Source organism: Peromyscus eremicus, chromosome 6 (genome assembly GCF_949786415.1).
Source record: "Peromyscus eremicus chromosome 6, PerEre_H2_v1, whole genome shotgun sequence".
Lineage (NCBI taxonomy): Eukaryota > Metazoa > Chordata > Mammalia > Rodentia > Cricetidae > Peromyscus > Peromyscus eremicus.
The window spans coordinates 27,291,995-27,311,309 of NC_081421.1; the positions used below are offsets into that span (position 1 = coordinate 27,291,995).

At 48.0% G+C, this 19,315-nt stretch overlaps 1 protein-coding gene across 1 annotated transcript; it reads right to left on the reverse strand.

Annotated features, from left to right (window-relative positions):
• Positions 1-3,382: 3,382 nt before the first annotated feature.
• On the reverse strand, positions 3,383-16,611 carry Cldn11 (claudin 11). The gene is made up of 3 exons (XM_059265298.1): positions 16,239-16,611; positions 12,488-12,652; positions 3,383-4,262 (listed from the first exon to the last, which is right to left on the reverse strand). The coding sequence occupies exons 1-3, from the start codon at positions 16,462-16,464 to the stop codon at positions 4,030-4,032; spliced, it is 624 nt and encodes a 207-aa protein (XP_059121281.1). The 5' UTR covers positions 16,465-16,611; the 3' UTR covers positions 3,383-4,029.
• Positions 16,612-19,315: the final 2,704 nt, after the last annotated feature.

Genomic DNA, 19,315 nt, shown 5'->3' on the forward strand with positions numbered 1-19,315 from the left:
CAAAGAGAGCGGCATGGCAGGACAGAGCCGGACCTTGTTCCATTGTTACGCCAAGCCTCCCAGGCAGCACGAGTGTGTAGCCTGCATTCTCTAGGCTCACAGGCTTCTCCTTTTGTGCCCAGCCTTGTCACCAGCATCTCCAGATCCAGCACTTCCCTGGAAACATTCTCAGCTCTAATTTGGTTCCTATCGAGTTCTTGGAAAGCATGAACAGAACCGGTTTATTTTCAATGCAAAGATCCCTCCACGCTGTCTATTCAGAACAGGCTGGAGAATTGATGGTCTCATTCTCAAAATCATCCTGTCTCCAGTGACCATCAAAGAGGGGACAAAGATGGGATTTCTGCACTCCAGAAAACCATGGGAAAACTGTTTTCAACCCCCTGTCTCTCAGAGTGTGCTGTGGAGGCCACCCCGGCAGAGCGGCCACAGTGCGCACCCAAACCATTCACACTCTTGGCTCTGGACACAGATCTACTGAGTGAGTGTGCAGAAGAGATGCAAGCGAATGCCTGACCCGCTTGAGTGATGGGTCACATTGAAATAGGCTTAAATCCCTTTCGTGCTGTGCAGTGGCTACCTGACCTTCACAAGCCACAGAAACGCTCCTCTCTCATCCGAAGAGCAGGGACTGGGGAGGATTAAAGATGAAAAGTTCTGCCAGGCAGTGGTGGCGCACGCCTTTAATCTCAGCACTCGAAAGGCAGAGCCAGGCGGATCTCTGTGAGTTCGAGGCCAGCTTGGTCTACAGAGCGAGCTCCAGGACAGGCACCAAAGCTACACAGAGAAACCCTGTCTCGAAAAAAAACAAAAAAAACAAAAAAAAAAAAAAAAAAAAAAAAAAAAAAAAAAGAAGAAGAAGATGGAAAGTTCTCCTGACAGGACCAGGTCTCAGGAGCATGGACTCCTTGCTCCCTGTGATTTAGGTAGACAGTATACTGAGGCTGCCATTTTGGAATGTGCTTGTGGGGGGTCCCTGTCTCCACATGAATTAAGATTTACTAGGATTGTCCAAAAAGTGTATTGGCCACATTCTAATGGAACTCAAGGAGAGAGATAAAATAAAATTGAGTTCCTCTTAGGATTGCAGAGACAGATCCTACTATTTTGTAGCTGGGCTAATTAATCCAACAGCTGCTAGCCTGTGGCTACTCACCCCTTGCAAAATGGCTGATCCAAACTGAGATGAGCTGTAAGTATAAAACATACCAGAACCCGAAATCCTAATACCAAGAGAACATTGTGGAGAATCTAATAGCTGTGTACATACTGAAATGAGAAAAATTTGAATGGACTACATTAAATAGAATATATTAAAATTCCTTTCACTTGCACAGTTTCAGGTTTTTTTGTTTGTTTGTTTGGTTGGTTGGTTGGTTTTTTTGTTTGTTTGTTTGTTTGTTTGTTTTTCGAGACAGGGTTTCTCTGTGTAGCTTTGTGCCTTTCCTGGAACTCGCTTTAGAGACCAGGCTGGCCTTGAACTCACAGAGATCCGCCTGGCTCTACCTCCAGAGTGCTGGTATTAAAGGCGTGCGCCACCACCGCCTGGCAGTTTCAGCTTTTTTAAAATGTGGCTATCAGGAATTTCCGAGGCTCGGACATGGTTCACAGCTTCCCGCTGGATGATGGTATTCTCAAAGATCATCTAGTCTCCTACAGCAAACTGGTAACAAGCCCCAACACTTCGGACACAGCCTGCAGGATGTGCTCCTGGATTAGTCAGGCAACAGCATCGAGGAGACCAGATGCTGCAGAGGTAACACATCCTCTCCTGAGAGTCAGCAAGCAGCAGCCTCAGAGAAAGATCCAGGAGAGAAAAACACAAGCCCCCAAGACAGAGAGTCCTGGCCTGATGGTGCTTCAGACTGGTCATTTGCCCCCTCTCTCCCACAGGCTGTTTGTCCTTCTCGTTCATAATCCTAAAACCCTGACACGGGCAGTGAGGTAAGGGTGTCCTCTAGCCAGCCTGACAAATCAGTCATGTTTGTTAGCATGAAGGAGGCCTTTTCTGCATAAGTAACTTAGAAATCATTTCTACTATGGTATTTGGGCATGGGCACTTCCAGAGAGAATGTCGATCTTAAGGATACCCTATACTCGATGATGAAATGAGCGTTTTCAGTCTGCGTCTGTGTGTGTTTGGGGGAGACAGGTGTGAAGGCACACGTGGGAGGCACAAAGCCTCCTCTCCTTCCGCCTTGCTTCAACGGGGCCTCTCAGGTTCCGGCTGCCAGCTGACCCACAAGCTTCTGGTAACTGCCCTGTCCCTGTCCCCGCCTCCTGATGTGGGGGCACCAGCTCGGGCACTACTGCCTCCAGCTGTTACTGGCTTCGGGAGCTTGGAGCTGTGGAAGGCGGAGGTAAACGAGGCATCTCCCCCAACCCTAATCCTTACTGTTCTTGTCTGGTGGTTTGGTCGATTCGTTTTGTTTGGTTTTGGTTTTGTTCGAGACAGGGTCTCTATGCAGCCCTGGCTGTCTTGGAACTCACTTTGCAGACCAAGATGGACTCACAGATATCCCCCTGACTCTGCCTCCCAAGTTCTGAGATTAAAGGTGTGAAGCCAGGTGGTGGTGGCTGTGCATGACTTTAATCCCAGCACTCAGGAGGCAGAGGCAGGTGGATCTCTGTGAGTTGGAGGCCAGCGTGATCTACAGAGAATTCTATGACAGCTAAGGCTACACAAAGAAACCCTGTCTCAGGAAAGAAAAAATGAACTCCCATGCCAGGCACATTATCTTTTTTTTTTTTTTTTCTTTTTAAACAAGATCTCTGACTGAACCTGGAGTTTCCCAACTGTCTAGACTCCCCAGGGATCCTCCTGACTACACAGCACATGACGCAGAGAGCCAGAGAGAGGAGAGAGGGTACTGGGGCTACCAACCCTTGGCTGACCCTAACTGAACTCAAATCCCCATGCTTCAGCAGTAAGCACTTCACCAACCCCAAACAATTTGTTCTTAGCTCGTGATCAGAAATTAATTTGATGAGTTTTGTTTTGTTTTGAATCAGATGATACTCTGAATACAACAGAAGACTAAAAACCAGTTTGGGAGACACTTTGTTATTTTATTGCACTGATTTTACCTTAACAAAATGCACCAAGCCTGTGTGGGGTGTCTAGAGTCTCGGATCCCGACAGACAGACCATCAGTGTTTTAGCCAAATTCAACAGTACAATTTATGTTAAACAGCATCGCTTCAAGATCGCTGACAGAATGGAGACAGAGGTAGAGGGTGAGAAAAGCTTTTAAAAGGTGTTAATTTGAAGCATACACACACAACTGTAGAATTAAAACCTACAGCATACAAACCTGGAAATCGTGGACGGGCAGTTAAGGTTATAATCTTCGTACTGTTACTGCATATTAAAATCTGTGTGGTTCATTTCCTTCATATTGGTGAATTGAAAATTTCAGGAAACCCATGGTTATAAAAATGATCGATCTTGAAAAAGTATGTACAGATAAATGTAAAATCACAAACTAAAAAAAAAAGTCCCGACCCCACAACTTATAAAAGGGAAGCATTCACGCAGAGAGAACGTTCAGGAGTCCCTCCCACCCGTGTTCCCATTTTCTATCTCTTGTATGCAAGTAACCTTGAAACTCAAGGGGGAAGAAAAAACAGAGCTGTGTCTCTATGAGGCCTCCATTGTCATCAGTAACCGTTTGAAAAGTGTCTTTTATCTCTCTCCCAATCCACACCCAAGGCAGCAATGTTCCCAAGACATTTGAATTTAAGAAAGAAACAAAATATTTTTTTAATCAACAACAATGGAATGCCCAAGGAAAGAGCTAAAAGCGGTCAACACCAGGAGAAAACTATGTGGGCATTATCTGAGCTAGAGATTTCTTTTAAGAACCAAGAAGTGGTGGGGCGGATGGGCTGTTAGGACTGCAGACCGCCAGGCGGGACACTTTCTACACCTTTGGCTTCAGTGCCCGGCAGAGAAATGGGCTTCTCCCCACTGCGGAGGAAACCCAGGGCCCCAGGCCCAGCACCTCGGTGGGCAGCGGAGCAGCCCTCTTATACGTGGGCACTCTTGGCATGCGTTGGCGAGCTGGAGCCAGAGGAGTAATAGAAACGGTTTTCTCCAAATGCCTGTGCGTCCCCGGAGCAGCAGACGATGACGCAGCCGCCCACCAGGCACAGCACAGCTCCGATCCAGCCTGCGTACAGCGAGTAGCCAAAGCTCACGATGGTGATCTCACGGTGGGCACAGACAGGGAACCAGATGGTGGCGACAATGGCGCAGAGAGCTGGGGAGACAGGGAGAGAGGGTGACTGGGCACACCCGTCACACACCAAGTGCGCTGGGCAGGCACGTTCACGCCACAGACACGCCCCTTCCAATCCGCTCCGAAAACACCGGTACACAAAGCATTGCTTCTTTGGCGACCTCTGCTCGGTGGAATGAGCTGACTTACAATAGGCTGTGTTCAATGGCTGGTCTTTGTTTTTCTCAACAGGCAGCTGAGGCAAACACCCTTGTAAAGACTTACTATAATGGTTTAAGCCCCGAACTCATGTACTTGTTTTTACTTACACGTGTTACTTTTAGTTCGGGTTCCGTTTCTGTGTTTGTTGCTGTAGTTTTGAGTTTTTCAGGCCCAGGATGACCTTGCACTCATTAAGAAGCCATGCTCTATAGCCAATAACCCTGAATCTCATGCCCTGAGTTCTGGGGTTTCAGGCACGAGCTAATACAACCAGTTTATGGGGTGCCAGGGATGGAATATTTGCCAGGCATACTCTATTAACTGAGCCTCATCCCCAGCTCTCTAGATTTACAATTCTCTTATCATACTGACTTATCATATTAGACTTATGGCTTTATGTGTCTAGGCCTCAACCCCATGCCTTATTAATGTGTAGAAACTCAAGGTTCAGCTCAGCACCAGACACAGCTCAGAGTTTCCTGGCTGAAGGAGTAAATAATCAGGCTCTTCAAAATGAGAAACAAGAAGATATCCATCTCAGTTTTCCACACCATTTTCTTGAATTAGTAGATCCACATTACAAAGACCTGGGTGAGCTATCACTTTTTTCTTGCTGGAGTGAGCATTGCTAGGTATTGACAGAGGACCAGGCAAGGGTCTAAGTTTGTGTGGTGTCTTTCATGATCAAGCTTTTACCCAGTTCTTTGGGTAAAAATAGTTCATCTATTCAAGGTTTTTAATTTTTCATTACTTTTTAATTTGTTTATTGCATGTGAGTATGTGATAAGTGAGCACACATGTCACAGGGTGTGTGTGGAAGTCAGAGAACAAGTTTCCGGAGTCCACAATGTGGGTACCAAGGATCGAACTCAAACTGTCAGGCTTGGAGGCAAGTGCCTCTACCTGCTGAGCCTTCTCGGTAGTCCAGATTTTTTAAAGGAAATTTAAACATTTAAACCACTCTACCAAATAGGGTGGCAACAAGCTACACAGGGTCATTTCACTTATGCCATGGGGCTAGTGAGACTGAAATTTTGATTTTTTTAATTTTAATGATTTTCACTCAAATGGCCACATGTATCTAATGACTATTTTACTGGACAACACAGCTCGAAACAAAACCCCATGTTTCCCTTTGGTATAGTCTGATCTCTCTCAACCACAGCAGGACAGAAATTTTAGTAAAAACTTTCACTTGAGATGGCCCGTTAGAGTTGCCCGACATGACAGAACAACGAGACCTCCAGCGGCATCCTAAAAACCATGGACCAGTTCAAGCTGCAGCACCACACCGCCCGCCCAGAGTTTGTCTCCTGGGGTGCCCTTGTAGCTTTCAATGCAGCAAGCTATTTTTCTGGTTTCTACATGAGCTTTCTAAGTTACACTATCTGAGCACGAAGAGGAAATACAGTCTTTCTTTAACATCAACTGTAAACTAAGGATTCAAGTCTTACTCATTTGGAAAGATTGGAAATGATCTCATCACATTTACCATGTAGCCTACAACAGTTCTATTAACAATGACGAGATGCACCCCCTGAGCAAGATACACAATAAAAAAGAGGTCATTCCTAGCCTCAGAAAGGACACACCAGCCATCAGCAAAAGCTTTTCCTGCCCAGGTACACTGAGAGGAGCAGGCAAAGGAGTGAGAAGCGTAAGGGAAAAAGGGCTTGTTCCCAAACAACTGACTGAGTCAATACAGCCAGTCCATCCCATGAACAGCTAACTGGTTTCGAAGCACTCCATGGTTCAAATTAAGTGTTATCCTTTTGGGCTACTTTGTATTTACACATAAAACACACATGCACACTCATGCACACAAGTGCTTACACCATTCCTCCCCTTTGGGAAAACTAGGAACATTCAGATTAGCTTTAGATTGTGAACAGCAAGACCAAAAATGGTCTCCAATGCACTTAGCATCCCTTTATTTCCTAAACACAGATAAAGCAGCTAGGAAGAGCCAGGCTTCCTGTCCCACAGATGATGGCTGACTTTGCATGTGTTAGAGAAGTTGTTAGATTTACTGTATGTGACTCACTAGAGAAGGGGAGAATGCTTATACATTTATATAGTGACCACATAGAATTGGACCCGTCAGTGGGTGGACAATAAAAGACAGACAGATGGATGAACGGATGTATGGATGGACAGACAGATGGATGAAAGGTCGTCTCATTTTGGTCCCACTTTCCCCTGCCTACACCCCAACCACAAATTTGAATGTGAATGTAACACAGTGAGAGTCACAAACTCACAGTTTACCTCATTAAAATCTCCCGCTCTCATAACCCCTGCAAAACAAGGCAAACGGCCCCTTCCTTCCTAGCAGATGGACGAACTCGGTGGAATTCCTGTGGCACCCAAAGGTGAGCCACACCAAAAGCGTTAAGAGAAGACAGGCCACCACCCAACAGGAAAGGGAACTAGAGGCTGACCTGCAGTGACCCCAGCTGAACTCGAAAGGAAAAGTGTTTAGACACAAAAAGGAGAATAGAGAATGTACTCCATTTCAACAGTAGCTTTGGACAGGTGAGGGGGCATGAAGGAGCTGATTGACCAGTAAAGTTAGGAAATACGAGCTAAATCACCACCTCACTGAACAATCTGAAAGAGTGAAAAACCACAGCCACTGTTGGCTTTCCCAAAGGCACAGGCTCACTAGGCCTGTTTCCGTCTGTGTACCTACCATCCTATCCCCAAAAAACCGGAGTTTGAAATGGTCCTGTTATCTGGGAAAAAATAATAGGTTTTTATGAAAAGTCACAGTTACCCGTAAGGTAAAGAAAGATAAACAACCCGATGCCTCCCTTCTTTATATAGGTCAGAATTTGTTTTTAAATTAAGTCTCTAAGACAAGATAGCAATTTTGCACTCAGATTTCTTACTCCCTCAATTCATACATTCCGAACCTGCACAGGAAGGAGTGGGATTCTGCAGTCTGTTGAGGGGAAGAGAAGCTAAGTAAGGGAGGGGGGGAGTGGGGAGAAGAAAGCGATGCAGACACACACGGATTTGGCCCTCTCCTACATAAAATCCCCTCCTTGTTAAAGAGTGAGAACATTGGCATGTATTAGGGACGATTTTCAAATAATGCAATACAATGTGTTCCTTAGTTGAAAGGATGCATCTTTGCTAAAAGTTCCTAATCTATCTTAACTAAACAAAGTATTTAGGAAGATAGTTTACAAAAGGGAAATTTAAGTCTATCTTCCCATCTTTTTAGAGGTTAAATAACACATGGTAATATTCAGAAATTAAGTAAATGAGATGCACACAACTCTTAAATATATACAATTATTAGGTGTCAACTAAAAAGTAGCAAAAGAAAAATAAATAAATGTGGGCTGAGGAGAGGTTCAGTGGGTAAAAGAACTTATTGCACAACAATGAGAACCTCAGTTCAAATCCCCAGTACCCACATAAAGATCTAGGCATAGCCACTTGAGTCTGTAACCCCAGAACTGTAGGGGACAGAAGAGGAAGATCACTGGAACCTGTTGACTTCCAGCCTCGTTCCAAGTCTCAGGGGAATAAGGCAAAAAGTGATAGAGGACAGCTTAGGTCCTCCACATACCCTCTCAAGAGCATATCACACACACACACACACACACACACACACACACACATACACATACACACACACACACTCACACACGCACACACGCACACACATACACATACACACACACATACACATACACACACACACATACACACACACATACACATACACACACATACACACATACACATACACGCGCACACACACACACATACACACACACACATACACACATATACACACACATACACATACACACACACACACACACACACAGGGAAAAAAGATAAGATGAAGTTAAATAAAATGAATGCAGATGTGTCTGAGTTTTCAGGTAACAAACAAGAGAAAAACAGAGAAAGAAAAAGACACCGGATGTGGGGAACTCCCCCAGACACCTGCATCTCTTCTTCCATGACGTGTGCGTGTGTTTTCAGGCCTTCTCGAGTCTATACTAGGCACTAAAGGGACTATTTAAAGCACCGTTAAATTACTTGAGCTGTCCTGACTGTATCCTCCTCGGTACACTGAGATAGTCACCAGGAACATCTATGGTCTTGGGCAGCGGGGTGTGGAAAAGTGGAAGGATGACCGGGAAGCCGAGCTTAACTGCACTGGGACAGTAAGTCTGAAGCCTACATACGGGAATGGGGCGCAGGGTAAAGGAAAGTAGTATTTCTTTCTCAGTGAGCTGTGGAGCCATAGTTATTTGTTCTTTTCCCGTATGGATCTAGAAAAGCTTGAGTTTTTCTTTTCTTGCCTATTGTTTCCTAAAGCAATGACCTAAGGGAGCAGCCCAGAGAGGTCATGCTCCTCCCACACAGTGGTAGTCGGGAAACCAGCACTCACCCCATCACCAAGTCAGTGGAATATTCGAGTCCATTATTTTCCTGGCCAGCTTTCAACACGGACGTTTTTCTCGTTGTTTTTACTGCACACATCATCATCTACTGTTTCCTACAGCATTCTGAAACAAGTCTCACGGTTGTCTGTTAAATTTAATTGTATTCTTATTTATTGTTTGTGTACGTGTTGCTAGGGTTTGAAGCTAGTCCCCAGTCGCTCTCCACTATACCAGGCACTTGTTAATATACTTTTTAAGAACAATCACAGAAAGTGTTCTCACAGCATCTGGGGCCTCTGATTACCAGCAGAGTCACTGCCATATTAAGATGTCCCACCATTTCCACTACCCAGAGGGACTTTTATTTAGACTAGGGTCTTGTGTGTATTCAGTAAATAAGTCTGGGACGTTTCTCCAGCTCCTCTCCTCTGCTCTGGATTAAGAACCTCACTCTTTCCAAATGCAGGATTCCCTTTCCCAGTAGGAAACCTGTAAGTACAACGCGCAGTTCATCTCCCATGTAGCCACACCCTTGATTTTAGTACAATTCACCATTAACCCGAAGTAGTGTGCAGCTGAAACAACTTTTTCCGTCAGAAGTGAAGCCACCAGGCCCGGATGTTTAAAGGGGGAAGAAAAGATGAAAGAAGTCCCCAAGGAAGACGAGTCGCGGTTCCTCCCGGCCCAATCCCGGGAGACACGCAGCTGAAGCGCTTTCCACAGCGCAGGAGAATGAACGAACCTGAACAAGGAGTCACGGTCCCTTCATGATGGGAACAGTGACCATCTCACCTGTGGGTGCCCACATTCTGATTTCTATGGAGGCCCATTTCCATTTAGTCAGGATGCAGGTGATGTTTCTGGAAGTGCAACATCACGGCTGTCCTCTCCAGTTCTGTGCGTGGACATGATCCTTGTGGAACTCAAACGTGATTGGGTTGGCTCTCTATTCCCTCTAGCCAGTAGTAACCACAATCATGGCAACCGTGACCTACTCTGTGCCAGATGCCACGCTAAATACTCCCCATACTTCATCATGCTGTCCTCACTAAGCTGGGAAGGAAGGCATGGCTGTTCAGAGGCAGTAGCTGCCCCAGCTGACTCTGCTGGAAGGCAGTGGCATCCTGACTCCAACCGACAAGATGAAAAAAGTTAGGGCCCAGGGCCTGCATCTTCCCCAGCTCTGAGGCGCCTGTTGCTCCCCCCACACTGCCTCTGGCTTCAGAAGCCACAGAATCAAGCTCCTGGGCGGGCTTTCCTTTAAGCCTTCAGAAAAAATAGTCAAGAGACGTTCAGGACCAGAAAGAACTGAACTCATGTTCAGTTTCCGCCTCAGAACCAGCTGTGACACTGCCCATTTCCAGGCCCCCAGCTCTAGTACTACTTCGTGCTCAGCAGCTATACTTCAGCTGGGACATCACCAGTGACCCCCAGGACTGAGCATAGGCCCAGGACCAACTTCTCCCCAGAGAGTGATGAGTGGCAGAAAACAACCCAGAGCTACACACAAAGGGAGCCTTCACACTGTGGCTTCTCCCACCCATCCCTGACAGTGGAAACAAGGGCCTTGTGGCTGGGGGAGAGAAGACGTGAAGGAAAGCAGCAGATAACACCCTTGAGACAATGAGCTCCACATTCCAGAGCCAGCTCCATCCAGTCAAGACAACATGAAGGCCAGGGGAGACCTGCTGAGAAATAAACCTGACAGCAATCAAAAGGGGCAGGCAGTACCAAAATGAGAGGCTAGACCGGGACTGCAAGCCCCTCCATCCATCCCGTCCTTACGGCGAGCTGCTGCCAAGCCTTGGGCTCAGGTTTCTTTTCACCCACAGGTTGGACGGAGACAGACAAGCGGACTGACAGATGCACACCCTCTCTCCAGCTCCACCCCACTCTCCTCGGCTGTCAAACTGTCTTCCTATACCAAGCCACCTTCAAAAGATAAAGAAAACTTAGGCCAGTGCTTGCTGCCCAGGCTGGAGACCTGAGTTTGTTCTCTGGGTCCCACATGGTGGAAGGTTAGAACCAACTGTCCTCTGTGCAGGTGCACACACACATAAATAGATGAAAAAAATAAGTCGAAGAAAAACCAGCCAGGTGGTGGTGCATGCCTTTAATCCCAGGACTCGGGAGGCAGAGGCAGGTGGATCGATGAGTTCAAGGCCAGCCTGGTGTACATAGGGAGTTCCAGGACAGCCAGGCCTATATAAACTCTGTCTCAAATATATATATATATGAAAAGTGAAAAGCAGATTCATCTGGGAAGTTTCAAACCACACATTGCTTCCTCAAAAACTCAAAAACCAGAAACAAAGCAAAGCAAACCCACAATTTGCATCTCCACACTTCACTTGTTCCTTTCCTTCCCACAGGCCACTCCGCAGTTGTTTAGACCCCTGTCTCACTTGGAGCTCTTAGGAGAAAGGTAAGAAAAAAAACTCTATTTTTTGAGACAATGTATTTTATCTATCCCAGTGAGTCTTATGTTGGGGCCCTGGTAGCGCATGCCTTTAATCCTAGCGCTTGGGAGGCAGAGGCAGGTGGATCTCTGTGAGTTTGAAGTCAGCCTGGTCTACAGAGTGAGTTCCAGGACAGCCAGGGTTGTTACACAGAGAAACCCTGCCTTGAAAACTCAAAAAAAGAAAAAGAGTACTAGTGAGTCTTATGTATCCCAGGCTATCCTCATTAGCCAAGAAGATGACCTTGAACTTCTGACCCTCCTGCCTTCACCTTGTATGGGCTAAGATTACACCTGTGCTTCTTGCCAGCATTTATTTTTGTAGTGCAGGAGACAAGACCCTCAGCAGGGCGTTGAATCAAGCTCCTATGTGCAGGTATGATCAGCGAAACTGAATGAGCACACACCCCCTCAGTTCAGACTGTTCTCCCCTCCATCCATGACCTGTCACCGCTCCTCAACTCTCTGGAGTCCAGTGCTCTGGGAAAACCCTCCAGTGTGACTTAGGGGCTGTCCTCCCTGTACACTGCATACAAGCCATTTTAAGGTGACCTTCCCAGACTCCATACCCTGGAGTGTCTACACACACCCAAAGCAGACATTCCTTTTCCCCATCAGGGTCCCCACTGCCTACCCAAGTGCCTGCTGTAGTTGATTAATGAACACTTGCTTAACAAAACATTCATCCGTCACCCACTGGTCTACCGCCCCCACACCTTTTCCTTTGTGCTCTTCTCTCCCTGTCCTTTTGTTAGATATTAATGAGGCTCTCATTTCTTATTGTGTTTAGAACCACCCTGGGAGCCTCCTTAAAAAAATATCTTTCCTGACTTGATAACCAGAAAATTCCAGTTTAATTGATCTGCCATGAGGTCTGTGAATAAGTTATTCTAAAGGGGTTCTACTGTGGATCCTGCCTAGAGAGCCGCCACACAGCCTCTTCCTTCCAATTTTCCTTAGGTAGTCATTTTTGTTACCCACTAGCTCTTCTCATAGATGTAACTTCGGGTCCTGTCTAAATTCCTCTGGAATGTAACCTAAAGGGACACAGCTTCCGGGTTTCTGTTGCCCAGGATGTCCTCTTGACTTCTTTTCACGTTTCTCTTGAAGTAGCAACTCCAAGATCTGAGCTCCTTCACATTCACTAGAGTGGGGGAGCCAAAGAGAAAGCTTACCCAGCAGGATGAGGAGCACCCCGGCCAGCTGGGCTCGCCTGTACTTGGCCACTCCAGGCTCGTGGCCCATGCGGATGCAAGGAAGAACCGTCAGCAACAGAAGGATGGCTGGCAGACCCAGAACCGAAGCAGCAATCATGAGGGCCCTGCAAGCCTGCACGTAGCCTGGAACGAGAGAACAGAAGGGCGGTTTGGACTTGGGGTCCTCTTACTCTTGAGTCCCACCTCTCGGGAATTCAACACCACCTTCCTCCTCCTTGTCCCCTCTAAGACCTAAAATGTGATCAGTGTGGTCCAAGGTCACCCCGCACCCTTAACTTTTAAAGAAACTTGGTGATAAGGGCAGTGAGGGTGCAGGAAAAACAGAAGCCAGGTAGGGATGCAGACCACTGGGCCACGGTGGAGCAGGCAAGCCTTCGCTTACACTGTTGTAACACCTTGTTAAAGGTTCACCTAGACACTCAAATGTTAAAAGGTCACCTATGATGGCGGGTTGTTGACTCCGGTCTACTGCCACACCGTCGGCCTGCGGAACCTTAGCCAGTCAGTTACTGCATCTTGCTTCCTTGTCTCCAGAGCGATAATCATAAGGCCCCTCCTCCTCCCTAATAGAACTAACTCCGCTGGCAATGAAATTCACACTTCAAAGAGTCTTCAGAATATGTTCTATGTTAAGCACTGAAAGACTGGCAGCAAGTATTACTGATGTTATTGCTCTGTATCAAGGCGATACAGGAACTCACCATAGTCCAGGCAATTCTCAATCTCATGATCTTCCTGCTTCAGCCTCCCCAGAGCTGGAATTACAGGCATGAGACACCACACTCAGCATAGTGTGGTGCTGGTATCTTCAGGGTACTGGTGATTTTGTCCTCAGTCCACAATGGGTGTGAATATGTGTAGCCCTGACTACACTACAAGCTAGGACTGAGACTACCCCTCTCTCCCCCACCCCACAGAGGCTGCTGTCCTCATGACTCCCATCCCCTTAGATGGTCAAGTTCCATTCCCTGCTTTATTAATGGTGCCATCTGTCAAGGCTTAAAAGGTGTCTCTCCAGCCCTGGGGATGCCTGTAGAGTAGACCCCTGTCTTGGTCTTCATGCCCCCATAACAGATGACATAACTATCGATGAAAAGGTGAGTTGAAAGAGAAATGTAGAGCAAAAGTAGCCACTCTGTGCTGTCAAATAAAAATGCTAAGTGAGAACTCAACGAGGACACAGATTATAATATGCACAACTTCATGTAAAATAAAGCTGAACAGAAACCAGGAGAATTTCACCAGGAAATTTAAATTTACTGTTACACTTTTACATCATTTATTGTTTCTCGTTGAAACATTCTCCCCACGTTAGACAAAAAGTGTTGCACTTATAAATGATGGCTGTTTTGTTTCATTTGCTTAGGCAGAGTTAGAGCTAGTGGCCTGAGTGACGCTGAGTTAATGGCAAAGCCAAGAACTCACCCTAATTCTTTCCCGGGTACCAGGACCCCATGTCAGACCCAGCCAACCTCCCTTTTGTTCTAACACACAGCACCAACACTGCCCCTCAGCAAGGTATGCCACATGGACTCTCTTCCGACCACTGCCCATCTAGCTCATCTTCAGAATGAGAGAACCTATCACCAGGTATCATAGATAGACTTGTAGATCCCAGGAGGGAGAGAACCTATCAGGTATCATCGACTGGTGGATCCCGGGAGGAGGTCCAGAAGTCTGAGGCTCAGCCCCTCCTGGCAGCTGGGAGAAGAGCCAGGGCCCACACAGAGGCAGTAGTCAGCTCAAACTGATGCTCTGAAAGTTATGGCACAAGGCTGTCCACGTGCTACAGGCCCAAGGCCATGTCTGGAAATCAGAAGTCGGAGATCAATGGGTAAGGTAAGAAAGCATAAAACAATCAGGCTTCTCTACAAAACATACTCCCTGCCCCTAGCATGGCCTATGTGCTCTGAAAAAAAGCCATTTGGCATCGAGTGCTCAGGAAATGTAATTTCAGGGGAAGGAAACAAAGGGAATTTATACATCAGTCAGAAATCTCTACTGCCATGCCCATCTGTCAGTAGAAAATGACATTTGCCCTTTCTAGAACATCTCCTACTTCAAAGGGAGCCTTCGTTTCTGGTCCCATTGACTGCTGCAAGCAATCCTGGAAGGTAAGTGGCTGGTTTGGTTTAAATTCTTTAGAGAAGACCTCCTAGGGTTTATTGAGGTTCGCAACTTGTCCCGGGGAAGAACCCAGATCGTGAGTGCTGGGTCCTGGAGTCTAACCCACGTCCACCAAAGCCAGCATTAGCTGAAGCTGAGTCCACACTGGGGTTCCTTAGTGCCTGTCCTTCGGAATGTCCAAATGCAGAAAGGGGTACTGAAAGGCGGGTCTGACATGCACTGGGCCCTCCTACCATGCGGTAGAGGCAAGGTGTGGACTAGGAGCGAATGCAAAGAGAACTTAAAATGCAATGGGGGTGGAGGTATTGCTCAGTCTGTAATGACCTGGTCTAACATGAACAAAGCCCAGGGTTCAATTCCCAATACAGCATCCTGGGATAAAGGTAAGAAGCTAGCAGTAAGTGAGCTGGGTGGAGGGAGGTGAATTCCAAATGCCCGGTATGGAAAAGAGGGGGTACTTAGGGCTCTCAGAGAGGGTACAGGGTCTCTGGAAAGCCAAATGCTCTGAAGAAGGCACAAATTCAGCTGCTTCCAGGCCAGTAACTTTAGGGCTGATTTCTCCTCATCTTAAGGCCTGGCTATGCTCTTAAATACACACATCATCAAAGGTCAGAGGGAGCCAGGGAACTTCACCTCGGTGACAGTAAAACCACCCGTGTGACAGATTTCTAGCAGGAGTCTACCGGTGGTGCTCACGACCTCCCAAGCCATCCACCGGCTACAGGTTTCAAACTGTTTCCACGAACTTTCCCATAGGACACAAAGGAAGATGCGCCCTCCCAAACTCCCTCACCCAGCGTTTCGGAGGCTCATCAGTCCTCCCACACACACCCGGGGACACAGCTGCAAGCCCTCGAGTGACCCCAACTCGGACCTTTGTCTCTGGTGGAGTGTCCCTCTCCGAGGGTGCTGTTTCTTCTAATACCCAGCAGCTGCTCCGAGGAACTGGGGAAGGGTGTCACCCTAACAGAGGAGGGGTGTCACTGCAGAAGGACCCCAGGGCAAAGGACAGGGATGGTGCCGGCTCAGACAAGACAGGCCATGAGACCTGAGGGAACCAGTCCAGAGAATCCTGCATGTGACCCTAACCTCTCCGGGATGGCTCTGAGTCCCGTCTCAGAGGCTCACCTATACTTAGTGGAGGCACCAAATACTGTGATCTTTCCTCCTCCGATCTACAGACTGGCTCTAATCAGAAGCCCATCAGAGAAGGCAGGGGCCAGGCTTCTGTATCTCTGGTCCATTAGCTTGGGAACCTGAGATGAGGAAGTAATAGGAATTAACAAGAGTGAGTTCCTACTATGTGTACTAGATGGATTCATTAAGTTCTCAAAGCCATTGACCAGTGTTGCCAGTGGCCAAATTGCCTTTATTATCCCATGTTCCAGATTTAAGGAAAAAAAAAAAAAACTGAGGGCGACAGGTGGTTGTTTAGGGCTAATTCTCCTACAAGGTGGGATTGGAAGTGTCAAAAATGTACCCAGAGGTCTCTGAGTCCTCAAACTTCTGAGAACTCTGTCTAAAACCCCCGTTTCTGGCCCAGCCTGCCTCTGGAAGCTCCTTGAGAGTTCAGGGTTCTTACCCGGGAGGATGAGGATGTCCACCAAGGGCTTGCAGTGGTAGAGACCAGTGGCCATGACGCAGTCGGCCCACAGCCCCTTGGAGCCCAGTTCGTCCATTTTTCGGCAGGTGGGGATGGTGTAGCTGCAGGTCACCACCCAGTCATTGGTAGATGTGGTGACGATGATGCCGATCCAACCCACGAAGCTCGTGACGAAGCCCACCACCTGCAGGCACGTGGCTACCATGGTGGCCGCAGTGCTCGACCCTCACGGACTGTGCCTCCTGCGCTGGCCTGGACAGAGCCTGCCCTAGGCTTGCCCTCTGCCGCGCTCGCGAGCCGCTGGCTCCGGGACACTCGAGGTGGAGCGGGAGAGGCTGCGAAGACAGGTGCGCACGGCGGGGACAGCAGCGCTGCTGGGCAGCGCCCTCCCCCCCCGCCCCCTCTTTAAACTCGGTGGCCCGGGCCAGCAAGCGCCAATCCGCGACAGCCCCGGGCCGAGCCGGCCAATCGCGGACCGGGCTCCGGAACGGGGTGTGGAAGGGAGCGGGGGACCGGGAGGGGGCAGCAGGCCGCCCCGCGGGGCCGGTGACGCACGCACGGTCAGCGCTGGAAAGTAAATTAATCCCATCCTGATGGAGACCTGCAGAGTGTAAGGGGCGCGCCGCGCTCCTGTTGCGTTCACTGAGCGCTGTCTCTCTTCTTGGGGCCTCTCTCTCATCTCTGTGTCGGGGTCTTCCTCTTCAACTTCTACCCACTCCCCACTCGCTCCCTCTTTCCAGCTGTAAACTCTTCCTATGGCCCTAAGGGGACCAGCACCCCGATGTTAGCACAAGAAAAGACTGGGAGATGACTTAGTGGGTAAAAGCACTTCCTGCATGCACACGCGAGAACCTGAATCCCAGTCCCCAGCGCCCAATTTAAAAAAGCCTGGTGTGGCCTGCAAGTCTGTGGCCCCAGTGCAGCTGGGCTGAGGCAGAAGGGTCTCTGGGGTTTGCTGACTGCCCCTCTACCTCCAGGTTCAGTTCTGGGCATCATCCACACCACACATACCACACACACGCACACACACACACACACACACACACACTCCACAAGAAACAACAATAAAGACGCTTTCCTGTGGTGTCAAACCAGCAGTTAGCTCTGATCACAATAATGGTGACAACAGCTACACACAGTACTGTTATTAATGCTTACTGTGTATATGTATTTTTATATTATAGCTCATTGAATTCTCCACACTTTGTAATGGGAACAACTGTCAATCCCACACAGAAGACACAGCCCCCAAAAGGATCAGCTCCTCAAGTCCACGCAGCTATGGAAGGGAATCCATGGGTCCATCTCATCACTGTCCCTGACCGTTCCTGGGAACCCATCCTGGTTATCACTTTCTGAATGTTCCTAAAGGGCTTGATGTTCCACTTCTGATACATTAAAAGTGAGGCACTCTGCCCAGATCACGGTCGACAAGTGAGCTTCTATTCTCCATTGCGGAAACCACCAGGTCAGACTGCGTGGGAATCGGAAGCTAGGAGCAACCACGGCCTGGCAGCCCCTTTCTCCACATGCATTCAGATCAGGCTCATTCTGTGCCCCTTGGGTGGAAGGAAGTACCGGGGATGAACCCAGGGACTTGAGCATGCCAGACAAGTGCTCTACTACTGAGCCACAGCTTCAGGCTGGCTTGGTTTGAAGTCTTGGAATCATTTGGCTTATCTTACCATATGACGTGATCTGATCTTGAAAGTATGCTTGATCTAGTCATCTGGGCCACTTCCGGCTCACCACCTATTCTATCTAAAATGGTGAAGGATTTCAACAAACACAAAAACTTGGTGTGCAACATTGTGAAGCCTCAGACACCAATCACGCACCGTTGGTGTTGAGCTTACCACAGCCGTTCCCGCACTGGAGGCACTGCATGTCACCAAGTCTTCTGGGGAGGACTGGCCTTGAGGAGACAGTGCGCTGTCTCTTAGCCTGTGTGACTCCGTGGGTTCTTCACTTTGGAGTGAGAATGGCAAACACTTCATTAGTGTTACTGTGGGCTCAGTGGGATAACCCTACAGTGCCTGACATGGGGCTGGTACTGTGGACAAGTTGGGCTGCACAGTTTGAATCCTGGCTCCACTACTACCAGCTATGGGATCAAAACAGTTCACATTGCTTTTTTAAAAAATAGAATATTTGTATTTATTTCTTGAGAATTTTGTGCATGTACCTTTTTAATTACATTTTTATTTACTTGCTTTGTGTGCATGTATACGTGTGTGGGTATGTGCGCACGGCACATGTGTAGAGGTCGGAGTCAGTTCTCCCCTTCCACCACGTGGGTCCCAGGATTCAAATTCCAGTTTTCAGGCTTGACAACAATGCCTTATCTGAGCCATCTCACCAACCCCACTTCGTGTTTCTTGGCCTCCTCTCATTTGAAAAGTGAGGGTGAACATGGAACCTATCATGACAAGCACACACAGAACGCTACCTAATCGAGGCCGGCAGACATGTGGCTGAATAAATTAGCCATGAGTAAAATGATTACCCACTCCAAAGGAAGCCAGGCAGCCGCTGAAGCAGAGACCCATCACCAACGAGTGGACAAAAGCCCTGAGAATCCTTCGCTGCCCACAGGATACGGCTTCATGGGCCCCAGATGAGGAGGCTGCAATCCCACAGCAAGGCTCTCTGGGTTCTGGTGAAAGCCCACAAGCTCTCTCATGTCTTTGTTGTCCTTTTTCACTTTCTCTTATTTGAGGTGGGGTCTCTCCCACATTCCTCACTTTGACTGTTCTTCCCTGTGATAGGGATCTGACTTCCCACCCAATATAACTCAATAAAACACATCCCAAGCCCCACGCAATCTCAGGCGCCCTTCCGCCCTAACAGTGAGTCTGAGTCCAACTGCACCCAGGAAGTGTCACCAGTGGGATCACAGACTATCCTATCTCCATTTATTTTCTCTCAGAAACTGTCGTATCCCCTCTCCACATCCCCACAGTTTATCACAAAACTAGAAAGTTCTAGAGGCGCCCCACATTTCTGTCTTCTGACCTGAAGGTATTTGAAGGGGCGCGTTTAGAGGGCCAATTAGT

What these genes read in the sequence shown, in the direction of transcription:
- Cldn11 (XM_059265298.1), bottom strand. Translation starts at nt 16,464, where the DNA reads ATGGTAGCCACGTGCCTGCAGGTGGTGGGCTTCGTCACGAGCTTCGTG. An exon ending in GGACATCCTCATCCTCCCGG is followed by an intron (nt 12,653 to 16,238) that starts GTAAGAACCCTG and finishes CTCTCGTTCCAG; the next exon opens with GCTACGTGCAGGCTTGCAGG. An exon ending in GGTGCTCCTCATCCTGCTGG is followed by an intron (nt 4,263 to 12,487) that starts GTAAGCTTTCTC and finishes CTGTCTCCCCAG; the next exon opens with CTCTCTGCGCCATTGTCGCC.